Source organism: Vanessa tameamea, chromosome 10 (genome assembly GCF_037043105.1).
Source record: "Vanessa tameamea isolate UH-Manoa-2023 chromosome 10, ilVanTame1 primary haplotype, whole genome shotgun sequence".
Lineage (NCBI taxonomy): Eukaryota > Metazoa > Arthropoda > Insecta > Lepidoptera > Nymphalidae > Vanessa > Vanessa tameamea.
Genome location: NC_087318.1, coordinates 9,480,204 through 9,495,651, shown reverse-complemented (window position 1 = coordinate 9,495,651; position 15,448 = coordinate 9,480,204). Strand labels below are relative to the sequence as shown.

The following is a 15,448-nucleotide window of genomic DNA, read 5'->3' as shown; positions in this document are numbered from 1 at the left end:
TTAATGTTTGGACAAGAATTAATTTAAAAGAAAATGCTTAATCATACCAGCATTCGTTGAACGAAACATTTTAAAATTAAGAAATAAATAGCATAAATAATAATCTAACTAACTGATATGCCAATGCGAGTATTTACATCTTTACAACATATTGAGCAATTAAAATTTCAAGTACATTACCCATTCAACTAAGTAAAATTAACAGACAACGTTGGGATAAAATTTGTATGCGTAAACAATATATTAGAGTGACTATCTGATATTAAGAGCTAAATCGAGAACAATTATATATCTTTTAACTATAAAATGAGGAGATCACCGAATGGTTCTGTTATTTTCTAAGTACTTACCTATTCATTGTTGTCGATAACGTTTAGTGTTACTTACTTGTATCATTTGGTATTTAATAATATGGCATAAGATGGACTCCAGTGTATGCCATTTTATTAAATAACAAATTATATTATTTTTTATAATAATTGGTATTTCACTTGTAAAAAGTTATTAATTGTTTTATAAGATATTCAGAAAAAATAATGATAGGTATTAAAAGTAGAATATAAGGCTTAACGCACTTAGAGAATAGCACAACATCATAGATTGGGCAGGTGTTATGGCTGAATCTGATAAAATTTGCGCTTGATATAGATCAGAAAAGATTACATCGATTCACGTCGAAGACACGCGGTGTCTAATAAGTGCCGTCGTCGGTGAGGTCCTCAAAAGTTTGGGCGGGTGGTTGTATGGGCTCAGCCTGATACAAAGCACCTGATACGAAAGGATTGTTAGGTACGTGTGCTTGCGGCGCCGGTGGGCGAGGCGGTGCGATGCTGCCGTATGCTGGTGGCTCTGTGCCTCTGAGTGGCTCAGACGGTTTCTCCGACTAAAATAAATTACAGAACTTACCATTGGAGAATAATTCTCTCAAAAAGCCGTATTACTCTTTTACGAAAATGTTTTGAATAGATAACAATAAGTATTACTTTAATGTGGACGAAGACTATTGCGTCAAATCGTGACAATGACTTTGTGATCGAGCGAAGATAGAAAATTATTGGACTGTGTCCGGGCGTCGGGCTGCCTAGACTTGCCATTGGCTGGAGTTTTATGCAGTCTAATAAATTTCGTGAAGTTAAGGTCTCTTGACAACACAACGTATTCATAATTTTAGACGACATACAAGTTGCTCAATCTTGACAATAATATTTTACAGTTCATTGAAATATATTAAATAAATTGACATAATTCACAGCTATGTTAACTATGCTACGTTATTGTACTACTGTATTTTAAATAATTACATTTAAAACATATAAATGATGTGAGCGCTATTCGATTTAAACTAGTACTTACGAAGGTAGTTTCCTGATCTAAAGATTTCAGAGGAGTTTCATAAGGAGGTGCCGTCTCCGCCCACGGTTGCAATTCACCAGAGGCGAATATACCGTATATGGTGATACCGATGAAATGAACTGTGGCACCCATTAAGAATACCGCACGCCATTCTGTTATTGCCTTCTCGAGCTGGTCCTATTATGAAAGATTATAACAATAACATAAAAAAAAATACATTGTAAGCAAATTTATGTAATACTTATTACTGGGAAATTTAACTAAAACGGCAACGGTAAAACAGTTTTAATAAGATAAGCACGGACTGTATTCGCAATAAATTATAAAAAAAAACACATTTTAATTATTTATGTATCAAGAAGTATTATTTAAAATATTCAAACTGTTGGTTATGGATGTATAAAGTATACGCTTATTCGCTCGAACTTAGTGTGGCGTAAAGCGGTGATAATAAAGTGCTCAGCGCGTAATGTAGCCACGTGACGCATCGGCGCGCACCCCGACCCCGCTCATTTCAAATTCACACCACGGCTCAAACCGAGCTCGATTTCCTTTTTAAAATTAGCTACGACCCACTGTCCTTTTTGTTTCGCTCAAGAATACCTAGGGCTTCGCTGGGGAGTGTCACTTCAAAAGTTCGATAAGAACGCACGGATAGGTTTCAAAGAATTCAAATGCTATTGAATATAATAAGCACTTCATTGTTCTCCTTTATACAGGACTAGTTTTTTAATTAATGTTTTTATTAAAGTATTACAAGGACTAACGTCTGTCCCATTGGAAGAATAAAATATTAAGACTACATTTGATTAAAGACTACACAGATATATGTATACGATTAATAAACCTGTTATTAATGCTTAGAATATACTCTAATATACTTCTTCTTCTTCTTTTAACAGACAATCCTAAATTGACGGGTGCCATGAACACGAATGTATAAACAAAGCAATAGTGTATCTTCATCTTTATAATTATATAAAAATACATGTATGATGTATATAATAATATATAAAAGAAACCTTACCTTCTCTTGAGTCATGTAATCAATAACTATGGGGACAATGAAGCCGGCGATGGTCCCGATTCCGTTGGACAATCCCATGAGAATAGAAGCGTAACGTGGCGCAATGTCCAGGTGGTTTACATTGTAGCCAGATATAGCAAAACCGCTACATGCAACGCCCAGGGTCAATTCGATTGTAGCCACATACTAGACAAATACAAATAAACCATATTATATACCTCTTGGAATTCAATAAAATAAAATGTATTTGAATTCGTAAGGGTTTCATCTTAAGAAATGTCAAATTAGGACATATATGTTTGCGCCCATGGCTTTTTCCGTGTGTAGCAGGAGGGGCAGGATTTTGGTACCCTATATATTTTCCGTGCCCATGATGATTTGTTTGCAAAATACCGTGACTGTCGATTGAATAGTTAAGACGTGAAATTATAACAAATTGACTTTCGTATTTATAATATAAAGATATATAAAGATCTAAGTAAATTACCACAACATTTTTAATATCTATGGAAAGCAGTAAGTAAAAAATAATGGTAAAAAAAAATATATGTACATATATAATTGTATTCAACTGTTTTTTTAAATGTTAAAAAAGAGTTTGAGTGAGTTAAGACTGAGTTTTTTGTCGGTTCTTCTCGGTAGAATCTACATTCCGAACCGATGGTAGCTTAACTTAATATAGTTTGTTAAATGACGATTCAAAAGTGCTTGTAAAAGCCTACTTGAATAAAGTATATTTTGATTTTGTAATATATACCTTGTTGTCAGCATAAGCTACGAGAACGAAGAAGAAAGCCTCGAGTCCAAAGCCACCGCAGTTAAATAGTTTCCTCACGTTCGTTGTGGTCATTATATTGTTCTTGCGCAAGTAGTCCGCCATCATACCGCCAATGGGAACCAGCGACGTCATAATCAAATGCGGAATAGCTCCAACGAAACCAGACTACAAGTTGAATGGAATAATGACTAATGGAAATATACTTTTATCTAAAATCTTTATATTTATTATTTTGAAATTCTTTATTTGAATATTATATATAAATTCCTGTTCTTACCTCAGTGATTTGCATATTAAATCTAGTGTTGAAATATGCTGATTGGAATATGACGAGCAGACAGAAGTTCCAGGTCCTGCAGAAATTGGCGACGATGATTGCGTAAACCTGCGAAAAATGGTGTTCCAGAAGCTGTGGCCTTCAATTTGATAGTATTGGTTGTTGTATTGGAATAATTTACGTACAGGTGGTGAGGTCGCAAATTCTCTCCATGGAGTGGAAAAGAAACCGGGCATGGCGGCTTGTGTTGCGGTTCCAATTGACTGTTCGATGTACGTGAGTTCTTTTGCAGTGATGTGGGGATGCTTGCTTGGTCTCTCGAAAACCAACCAAAGCCATAGAATATACCTGTGAATGGTTTTATATTATAATAGCTTCGACTCGCAACTTCGCTCGCATATAGTGAAGACAGCCTAACACATCTCTATTCCAAATTTCATGCAAAGCCTTGCAGTTGTTATCACAAAAACAAACCTTAACATTGATAACATTTGTATAGGTTACATTATATTATATGTTGGGATTTTGTTACAAATATTCAATAATCAATAATATTTAACTTGTAAGAAGATTAAAATTGTTCTCCCGGCTTTAGTTACGCTAGTAACATTATATAATAACTAAGCTATAAAACAATTAGTTTTACTTACCATATAATACCCGAAATTCCATAGAAATAGAAAGGTGTCTGCCAAGAAATGTAGTCAGTGAGGAGGCCAGAAAGCGGCATGCCAATCACAATACCCGCATAAGTTCCGCAGAAGGCTAGAGTCGCTAGACGGGACCGTTCTAAAGGAGGCGCCCACATACGCCAGATGCCGTGACATGAGGGATAGGTAACACCCTGAAAAATAACTTTCTTTAAAATTTTCGACTAAAGCCTTCTCTTTTGTAAAATAGAAGGTTTGGGATTATTCTTCTGTGTTAGTTAGTCTTTACAGGTGGTATAAATGTGTCAAAGATCATTTGAAATGGACAATCCTCTTATGGTCCCTCTTATGATGTTAAGGTGCATGCTCGACCCTGACTCCGAGAGCTATGGTCGTATTACACATACATACAAACACAAGTTTAATGTTTAATTGGAGGACAAAATGGGATTTTAAGCTTTCTAAGGAGTTATTATATATTAAATTAATCGAAAAACTAAACAATAAACTTATTCTAAACACACGAAACGAAGGTAACCATATTAGATGTAAAAATTGTGCCTTATCCTTCTATGAGGTTATAAATACTTTTTAAAATAACAAATACAAAAGTTCACTCCATATTATTGAACCATTTTTCTCGTTTACAAAGAAAGTTCCACTAATATGATTATATATTTCTGAATAAAGCATAGAAATCCAGATAAAATGGATTTTATACAATCTTTTCGTCATCGCAATAATTCAACATAAGATTTAATAGGGATACGGTACTATTGACGAGTCAGCTAAGCTGGGTACAGGCGAATAAATACGTATCTATGGTTACTGGGGGCTCGATAATCCTAAAGAGGCTTTGTACTCTGGGAAACGATTTCAAATGCTCTCAAGTACTTGTAAGATAAGTTGTACCTATATTAAAATATTCTAGAATCACATATTATATAAAACTACTCTTACTTCAAAAATCATGTGTAAAAATAAACTTACCATTTCGAATTAAAAATAAAATGTGAATTAATGTATTTTTTACTAGAAAAATTATATGTCGGTTACTATGGAAACCGTATAGAGTACAATACGTTATATTTTATTAGTTTTTATACAAATTTTATAACGATAACGATATATTTGAAAAAATACGTTTAGATTTTTCAACTAGTATTCGCCCGCGGCTCTGTTCGCGTTTTAGGGGTTGGTCATCAGATGTTAGATATAAAAAAGTATCCTATGTTCTTCCTTGGGGATCAAACTTTTTTTTTTTTTACATTAGCAGCCTGTAAATTTCCCACTGCTGGGCTAAAGGCCTCCTCTCCCTTTGAGGAAAAGGCTTGGAGCATATTCCACCACGCTGCTCCAATGCGGGTTGGTGGAATACACATGCGGCAGAATTTCGTTGAAATTGGACACATGCAGGTTTCCTCAGGATGTTTTCCTTCACCGCCGAGCACGAGATGAATTATAACCACAAATTAAGAACATGAAAATTCAGTGCCTGCCTGGGTTTGAACCCGAAATCATCGGTTGAGATGCACGCGTTCTAACCACTTGGCCATCTCGGCTCTGGGGTTCAAACTTGTTTCATATCAAATTATATCACATTTGGTACCGTGGTTTGACCGTGAAAGAACAACAGCGATTAGATATAGATATCCTAGTCACACAAGGTCATGTCATATGATCTAACTACCTTTTTTAATAGTTAACTCGCAGAAATAAAATAAACTTATGTCATTAGGCAAAAAGTTAGAATTTTTTTTTTTAAACAATACAGTTATTAGACTAACGATTGTATTAGTATACAATAGTTTTGCATTTGTTTAATTCAAACAAGATCGCGAAATAAAGGGGATTAAATCTAAACGTGACAACGTACATTCGCTACAGGGCTCAAAATTTGTGCATCGAAAATAAGCTTGATCATGCTCCGTCACGAACTGAATGCCAAATGTTCAAAATTTAAGTGACATGACCCTTGTTACATGTTTATTGTAACCCTCCGGATCTTCGACGCTTGTCTTGTTATCGAAACATACCAACAGCTCACATAGCTTTGAAATAAATATTATTTTAACTCATTAAAAATTATTATATAACATATGAATCAAGTGCTTCTGACACAAAACGGTTTTAGTTGTGTAAAACAGTACACATTACAGAATGAGAATACAGGAAGTATACTAATCTGAAAATAATGTGTACAGTAAAAATATTTTCGCAACGATAATTCTTTTATATTCATATTTTCTGTCGCAATGAGAAGCTTATAAAAATACTGTCAAACTCATCTAAGTAATTAAAACGTTTAGAATATTTTACTTCTAAATAATACATAGCTTCTTACCTCAACGAAACCTTGAGCAATCTTTAGCATGACGACCGCCGCAGGTCCTACAGACATCGCGCCCGGAATAGCCATATTAAATATGGCAGAGGCAACAATCGCTGCCCCGAAGATCTTGTTCGCGGGATACATTGATGCGAAATAACCACCTGGTACTTGTGTAATTAGATAGCCGGCAAAGTAAGACGCATCTATTGAGGATTCGACGCTAACGGTCCAATTGAATGGCGTGTCCTCCTTAACTCCAGACGAGGTCTGTATAAAAAAAAAATGTTGTATGAAATTGTCAAAGTTGCTCACAAGGATGGTATACATGGTATTTAATTTAGGTCAAAAGAAACATTTTTTTTTTCTAGTTATTTAAATTATTGATGAATATCGTACAATTCGTTCAGACACAACAAAAAAGAAGTCATCATTTAAATTCACGAATGACGCTAATGAATATTTATTTCTATTTTATCTAATACAAATATGTATATATTAATATTTCCAAGTACTTACATTATGTTTTTCAGTCATCTTAAGTTTTGCCATACTCATGTTGCAACGCATTCCGAACATGATGCTGAACCCGAAACAGGCGAGCAGTGCAACAGTGTAGCGCGTGCTTAAACAGGGACAATCCGCACGGACGTATTTGTCTGGTAAAAAGAAAATATCCTTAGGATCCTGTGATTGTATCAAAGTATAAATTGAACAAGCTGCTATATACGGATAAATATACATTTATTTGATGACCTAAAATTCCTATTAATTTAAAGCAAAAATATTGACAGTAAAATTTAAAATATTACAGAATCACCCAAGATTGTAGATTTAAGTAATTAAAATATGTCGTGAAGAATTATCTAATATGAAAATGTTAAGTTATTATTAAGATATCTTTCTATATCTATATCTTAATGAAATTTCACAATAACCACAAAGGCAATGAAGCTTTGCAAGATATGAATCAAATAAAATGTCCCCATAAATATATAGTAAAAAATATATATGAAGGATCATTAAAATATTTTATTTTAATGAAAATTTATTAATAAAAGTTGAAATTAAAGAACCAGAGTATTTCGAATGTATTCATATAGCAGACGTGTGGTCGTAAAGACTGATATCAAAGGAAGTATATTGATAATCGCTATCCTTACTCCTCATTCTGTTACTATGTCACTGACCTATATGACGTGGAGGTGGTCGGTCGGGAGATGGCGGTGTTTCAAGGTCCTCGCCATCATACATTTGATCATAGCCTTTTTGTTCCACGTGAAAGTTCTCATACTGAGCGTTCCTGTAACAAAATAAAAAAGATAGATAACGAAAAATTTGTAAAAAATTGGAAACATGAAAACTTTGATTATATGTTACTAGCTAATCTTTTTCCGCCCTTTAGAGAAAACTTATATGTTATATTAATATTATCTTATTTTTTTAGATATAAAAATGTTTTGATAATGAAATCAGTATCGAGCCAAGCGGTATATCCGCCTCTACTTAAAATAATAATACTGTATCTTCCACTCGTCTAAAGTTTTTTTCAAATTTTAATTCAATTGTGTTGTAATATTTCTCACACTTTTATTATTTATAGAAAAAATCCAGGAAAAATTTTAACACAAATACAATCTATCTTTTCGAAAACCAATTTGACCGTCACATTCTGCACAAATTTTCCTATAATTAAAACGATCGGATGCAACGTACTTGAGAAGAGAAAATGGAATTAAAATGCGCCGATCGCAAATAGGAGGGACATGCAGGTGCGCGCCTGCGACTGATCTCGAGTGCTCGTTAAGGAGGTAATTTTATATTCATCCTCGAACCTGCATCACACTTTTAATACGTACTCTATATTATAGTAATCTACTTGTATAATAACGTTTGTATAAGATGTTCCGTACATTTTGAACAAGTACGAAAAGTACGTTGAATAATTTATTTCTTATGGTAAAAGAATTAATGTGTTATTGCTATTTTTGTAGGGTTTTAATCCACTACGCCACTGGAGTACAAACTGTCGGATACACATGTGGTAGGTTTTCATTCGACACTGTATGTTTAACTTACATGATCTTACAGTATCTTATAAACACAAATTAAAACTCAACCCAGAATTGAACCTTCGTCTGTTCACAGATGTTGAGTCTGGTATTATTATAAATCAAGTCAGCTGTTTTACATTTATTCTATAATACGTAACATATACGCTTATTAGGTAAATTAATATTAATAAAAAACCTTTAATAATCAAACTAAATCATAAAAAATATATATCTAACACTCCATGATTTCAGTTACTTTAAAATAATTATTTCAATTTTTCTAAATATGTACTTTTATATTCTCAACATAGAGCCATTAGGCGCCAAAATTGAGTTAGAAACCCCTGAACAATGTCGTTGCTTATTGTTTCCAAAGTATCGTTTATCGAATTAGTTTATTAACAAATCTGGAATATTTGGATACAAGAACAAAGCCAGATTATAATTTATTTGTAACATGTTCATTCGAGGTACCAAAAAATGACAAAATTCAAATTTTATTAGTAATAAGAAAATTATCGCCTTTGTAAATTAAGCCGTTAAATTTTGACTACAGAAATGTACATCAAATTGTTATTTCGCGGTCTTTTTAAACATTCATAAAATCAAAGTTACTGGCGTGTAAATTCATTTTTCCGCTGACAAAAGTAATAAATGTGACTATCTGTTCGGTCCCCTCCGGCCGTAATGAATCGTCGTATAAAAGGCATAACCAAGTGGAAAGGACGCGTCGCGACGCTCCCCCGCGCGTTGCCTGCAACCTCGCTAATGCGTTTAGTTCTGACTGGACGAGATGACGCGTCAACAGTTGCGTCACTAGGGGTACCACTACGTAAGACAAAACCTAAATGAAAATGCTATTTAATAACCAACATTTTAATGATACCTTTCAGATTGGTTATGATAGTTTATTAAATAAGAGTCGAGATGATTCATTGATTAGAATGAATTAACTGAAGATTAAACGTTCAAACATCGCTGAATTTTAATGTGCTTAATTGGTGTTTTTCTAGTCGTGTTTACACCAACCCGCATTGGAGCATCGTGGTGGAATAAATTCTAAACCTTCTCAAAAGAAAATAGAGCCTTAACTCAGCCATTCTAAATTTACAGGCTGGAACTATTTTACAATAAATATTTTAAATTATTACTTATTACATATTTTTAAAAATGAACTTCATAATTAAAAGTTTTCTAATATTTTTCATCAATCTATAATCTATAAATGGAATAAAAACTGACATTGTCATGTTTTAATATAAATATACATCGGGTAACAATATGAAACAGAGATTATCTGTTATCGTGTAGGCTCCCCTTTGATCGCGCGCTTTACGCATTGTGCCGCTAATGCACCCTATGCCTACAATTACGTGACGTCACTAAATGCTATGATTACTGTTTCGTCCTTTTATGCCGTAATGTATAGGACAATTTTAAATTAAACCGATTATTACCAGTAAGTTATATATCAAAAATATGTCTTCGAATTAATATTATGATGCAGTTTGATTCTAAAGGCCTTTTTATATAATATATTTAGACGAAAAATCAAAGAACCAAGTCGGTGGACTTACTGTTTAAAGTTATTGTATATCCTTGTCTAGTTTTGAGTTACGACATACATGCGACGTCGAAAGATACGACACATGTATTATAGCAGACTTTTGAATTACGCCTCGCAAACAATTGTACCATTCGTAAGTAAAACAAATTGTTTTTTTGGAATAAATGTTTTAAACATTAAAAGTATTTCTCTTAAACGGAGAAAGGAATGACCACCGGGAGGATATAAATATTTTTTTCTTGTATTTTTGAAACAGGTAGGCAAACGGCCAAATGGTTGATCTTGTGGTAAGTGGTCACCACCACCCTTAGACATTGGAGCCGTATCAAATTGCCAATGGGTCACCAACCTTGAGAACCCTAGAGAGATCTTATTATAGATCCTTTGTGCCTGTAGTTACACTGGCTCACTCACCCTTCAAACCACAATACAAGGTATTGTTGCTTAGTAGTAGAATATATGATGAGCGGGTGGTGCCTACCAAGGCTGGCTTGCACAAAACCCTACCACCAAGTAAATGTATATGTAACTGGCCTTAATGCTATCATGGGATAGTAACAATCTTGCAGTTAATTTTGAAATCAACGCCGACCGAGTTCCACTTAACCAACTTCTGAGTAACGAACTTTGTCGTCTCTATCGCTATGACCCTTTGAGACTTCCCTCACAATTAAAAACTCCATATGAACATGTATGTTATACGTAATATATAGTAAGAGTATAAAATAATTGGTTTTGTTTGTATCAAATAAAAATACCTATTTTTTTTTTCATAATTTTTGATTCTGAACAACCAATTCTATAATCAGTCATTATACATAGTACAATTACCGTTTCTGTTACAAGATTTTTTTAAAGTCAAGATTCAGTTACAATTTGACCAAAGACTTGGTGCATTTTAAACCACCTGGACTAAACAGAAAGAACTAAAATTTTGCACAACTATTGATACTGAAATGTATTGTCATATTTCAATAATCTTAAAAATGTTGCCTGGATATAAAAACATGCACATTAAAAATAATATAAAGACAAGTTATAGAAAAGATACGCCAAGGGGACGAGCAACACATCTGTAGAGATATAAATTATTCTATTAATTACTTTAAGATTGGCTTAACTTAATTAGTGGTAGATATTTAAGTAATTGAACAGCTATAATTCCACGTTTTCTCCAATTTCGAAGACAGACCTGCCCGAGACGTTAAGAGCGGGGCGTTACAAGGAGCACGTTGCGTTTACAATATGCACTTGAGTACTCACTATGAATACTTAGACAGGGGAGGATTTACATTTCGGGGGTAATCTAATTCCATAAATTATGGAAAAAATATAATGAAACCAGAGAAGTATACAAAATAAGCATAAATTACAATTGATCTTAATTGCAATTATTGACGGAAGAATTTACTTTATTTTATTTTAACAAAAAAATGTTTTTTTTTTCAGTAGTTAAACCATTTAATATTATTCCTTAAAAATATTGTAACCGTTAAATGAAATAACAATAAAAGATTTTCAAACAATGCACAATCATTAAGGAATTTTATTTTTAGAATATTTTATAAATAAAACAATATCTTATATAAAACATCGATTTCGACCCTGGTGTGCACGTGGGTGGAGGGTAGCTATTACACCCCAGAAGCCACCCTCTCTAATTGATTTACAATTGTCGGTTAAATTTGTTTTCCGACCACCCACTGATCGGGGATCGTAAACGCATAACATTGCTGTACCTTTAAAGGCAAAAAGTCAGAACGATAATGTGTCAAAATTTATAATTTAAATTTGGACCTTTACGTCGTACACAAATTTAAAGGCCATAAAAAGTATCTATTATCAATTTAGATAGAAAATAATGAAATCGTTCTAATAAAATTAGATTACTTTGACAACTTACTAACAAAAAAAGGATTGAATTCGATAAAACATCTCTTTTTATGTAACATTGATTCTTGTATTTTCATTGAATAAAAATAATATTGTTCTGGTATCTCTATCTGTAATAACTGGCTGACATGGGCAGCGTCTACTACTAAGGTAGGTAGGAGGATAGTTTTGGGACCAATTTCAACATGTTGCTCCACTGCGAAGTGGCTCTCAGACCTATTCGTTCACCGTGGATCATGAAATAAATTATAAACAAATGAAAAATGAAAAACTCAATGCCACGTCCAAATATTTGAACAATGCTTAATAATTATTATCTCGTCTCTTCATAAATCTATGTATTCTATCCCCAAATACATCTTAGATAAATATGATTTTCCTTAGCATTGCATCGTAATGCCCTAGTTTTAATAAAATATGTACATATTCTCTGCTAACACGTAACTTGTTAGTTGGTAACTATTTCTAATTCTCTCATCAATGCTCCAAAGAATGAGGCAACACAATGAACTCCATCAAGTTCTGCTGCAGAAACACTCAAAGAATCAGCAAGCAGTCCTACTTTTGCGAAAAATTCAGAAGAATCGAATCAATAGTCATTCCATTCAAAGAATCTACGAGAAGCGAGTCTGTCAACTTCAGCGAATTGCCCAAAGTGAATAAAACATGTAATAAATGTGGAAGCCTATTATGTAGTTGCGTAAGTATTCGATATAGTCACAAAATAATTTGCAAAATTAACTTTATGTATATAATACATAAACGTAACTGCCTCGTTTGACTAGTGATTAGCTTATTCGGCTGCAGATCGCGTTGTCCTGGATTCGAAGCCAAAGTGGTGCCAATATAAAGTAATTTTGTTTTACAATAAATAATTAATTCTAACGTTTCTATACAACAGCTTATAATTAATATTTTTTTGCTTTTTTGCATAAATCACAATGGGAATGTACTAAACTAAACGGTTTGTGACCCACACAGTCCACATATGTAGGTCCAAAGGTCGACAGAGAATCTTCCGTTGATATATTATAAGGTATACGTTTTTAATTTGTATTTTTTTAAGGCCCGGCGAAGCGAACGTGTAGCGGCTAGTAATATAAAAATGAAAGTGAGTTTGTTTGTTACGCATTTTCATCATAACTACGCAAAAGATCATCATGAACTTTAGATACACGTTTTCAGGGGTTTTCGAGCGTGGAAAGTACAAGTATATAAATAATATTATTATAATAATATATCTTTAGATAAATGCATTAAAAGTATTAAATACATTATAAAAAAATATATATTCGATAAATAAATCATCGTATTGTTTCAGATTTCAGAAGGCGCAGATATAATAGAGTTATGACAAAAATGGCGTTACTCCCTAAGAAATATCACTCGGTGAACCCGAGACGCTTGTTAGTGTCTTCGTCTTTATTTATGGCCAGATTTATTTTATGACCGGGGCTAGATACCGGCTGAATCGAATGAGCCGGAAATCAGTGACAAAACAATATCCCGAACCGTTTTTGGGCCAAAAATCGTCAACATTAATGATAAAATCAATTCTATTTGCAGGTTTATAATATTTCAGTTTAAGCGTATCAAATGATTAGTCTGTTATTAGTTTATTCAAATCTGATTCGATAAAAGAAATTTGGTTTCTTTAAGTAATTGAATTCTCTTTGTTGCCTTCACGCTAAACATATTTATAGTTTAGGGAAAGGGCAAAATGCTTAGAAGATATTTATGTGTGTTGTGTGAAAGGTCAATCACACCAATTTGTACTACAAAAGTGTGCGAGGATATACTTTTATTCGTCTCATTAGGAACGAAGGCCTTCGCTTTACGTCTATTACTTGTTTTGCCTAATTGAATCGATGTTAACCGTATTTTTAATAAGATCTATACTAACCATATGTTTTGCATTTTCATACTAAAATTAAATTAAAAAAATGAAAAGGTTTATAGTACTGAAATATCAATTCACAAAAATAGAAATAAAAACACGTCCAAACAATCGAACGTGCTTTCAACAGAACATTTTCGCATTTTAATTTTATTTTGCCGCTTAGCGTAGCTTGGAGAGTTCACCAAATAGAAATATCATAAAAATCGAAAGCAAACAACACAGCGTATCGTATTTGCGATGATATTTGGTTCGCAGATTCTTATTCTCTTTGCCGAAGCCTAATCTGTCGGGAGGAACGGCGCGCACGTTCCGAACCGACCCTTATTGTTTCTTGAATTTCTGCGATCAGTTGTAGACATCTTATCGATAGATGTACATATAAACATGTAGCACTGCAATATTTTTTTATTTTATTGGAACACTTTACCAAGATTACATTTTACATACGAATAAGTTAATTCTTAAACAAAGTATTATCATTTTATTTCAACATAGATAACTCTATTAAATCTGTGAGTGAATGGAATGCTAATTTATTCAATGAACAAGGCAAAGGGAAACAATCTCATTCCTTTTAACCGAGTCGAACTGTAAATGTTATCAGCGCGCTTACTGCAGACTGTAAATAAATTGAAGAGAACTCTCGAAGAAGGAAAATCCCTACAAATCTACGCTTAATCCCGGGAAGCGATTTGAAATCCAGGTTAGTTGTAAATATCAATTACACAAATGCCTTGGCTTTAGGGTGAAAACGCTTTACACGAATTGAAACTCAAGGGCTGCATAAAGTGATCGTCTCGTTCGCGTCAAATTCTTAGCGTTTATGTAACTTTAAAATTGAACTCAGTAATTACACGGTTAATTATTAAGTGACGCCACCACGTTTGAATGCATTGCAGTTATTACAAATATTGAGGTTAATTAAAGTAACAGTTCTCATTTTTAAAAGACTATTTGCAGAATTATTTACTATTGTCTTGATTTTATTAGAACTAATATCCCAATTTATTTTAATGAATACTTCGCATATAATTTTTATAGTCAAAAACAAAAATACACTTGAGCAATTGAATGGTCAATTTACAATAAAAATTATCACTTGGAATGAAAATGAAATGAAAAAATTAGTACTTGCATTTGAACTCAGAAAGAATTAAAAGTTATATATTATTCGAATAAAAAGTCATATCGATTTCATATTATTTAAAAGAATTAGTAAACCAAAACATTTAATGTAACAACACTTAAAGTAATCCAAATAAAAGACTCTGGCAATATAAAAATAATTTCGCATTTACGAATTCAAATATTGATAAATGATCAACGGGAACAGGGAAATAATGAAAAAAAAATGTACAAGACCGAAGCAATTGGACTAGAGTCCCGTGGGTATTACGCCAATGACGTACCTATAGACTGACGTACATTTGGTAACGACAATTTTAATAATCGCGTCCCAAGGTCTCATTTTGTATCGATTTTTTAACAACCTGCTTCGTCGTCTTCCTCTGACAAGTAATTATTGTAATAAAATCGTACCGACTGATATACATTCGTTTTAAAATTAAATTAAATACAAAAATTATTATAAAATCCGTACAACGGTAAATTGCAACTGAT

General features: G+C 33.1%; 1 protein-coding gene across 2 annotated transcripts in view; it reads right to left on the bottom strand.

Moving 5' to 3' along the window:
- Positions 1-509: 509 nt before the first annotated feature.
- LOC113400460 (vesicular glutamate transporter 1) overlaps positions 510-15,448 on the bottom strand; it is a 54,101-nt gene continuing 39,162 nt past the window's right edge. For both annotated transcript variants that reach the window (XM_026640391.2, XM_026641166.2), the window contains exons 4-13: positions 7,605-7,717; positions 6,934-7,073; positions 6,430-6,684; positions 4,086-4,279; positions 3,621-3,783; positions 3,436-3,543; positions 3,138-3,323; positions 2,381-2,566; positions 1,354-1,530; positions 510-883 (exon numbers count right to left, since the gene is read on the bottom strand). In XM_026640391.2, the coding sequence (XP_026496176.1) occupies positions 692-883; positions 1,354-1,530; positions 2,381-2,566; positions 3,138-3,323; positions 3,436-3,543; positions 3,621-3,783; positions 4,086-4,279; positions 6,430-6,684; positions 6,934-7,073; positions 7,605-7,717 (1,714 nt within the window). In that variant the 3' untranslated portion in view covers positions 510-691. The remainder of the gene's footprint in view (positions 884-1,353; positions 1,531-2,380; positions 2,567-3,137; positions 3,324-3,435; positions 3,544-3,620; positions 3,784-4,085; positions 4,280-6,429; positions 6,685-6,933; positions 7,074-7,604; positions 7,718-15,448) is intronic.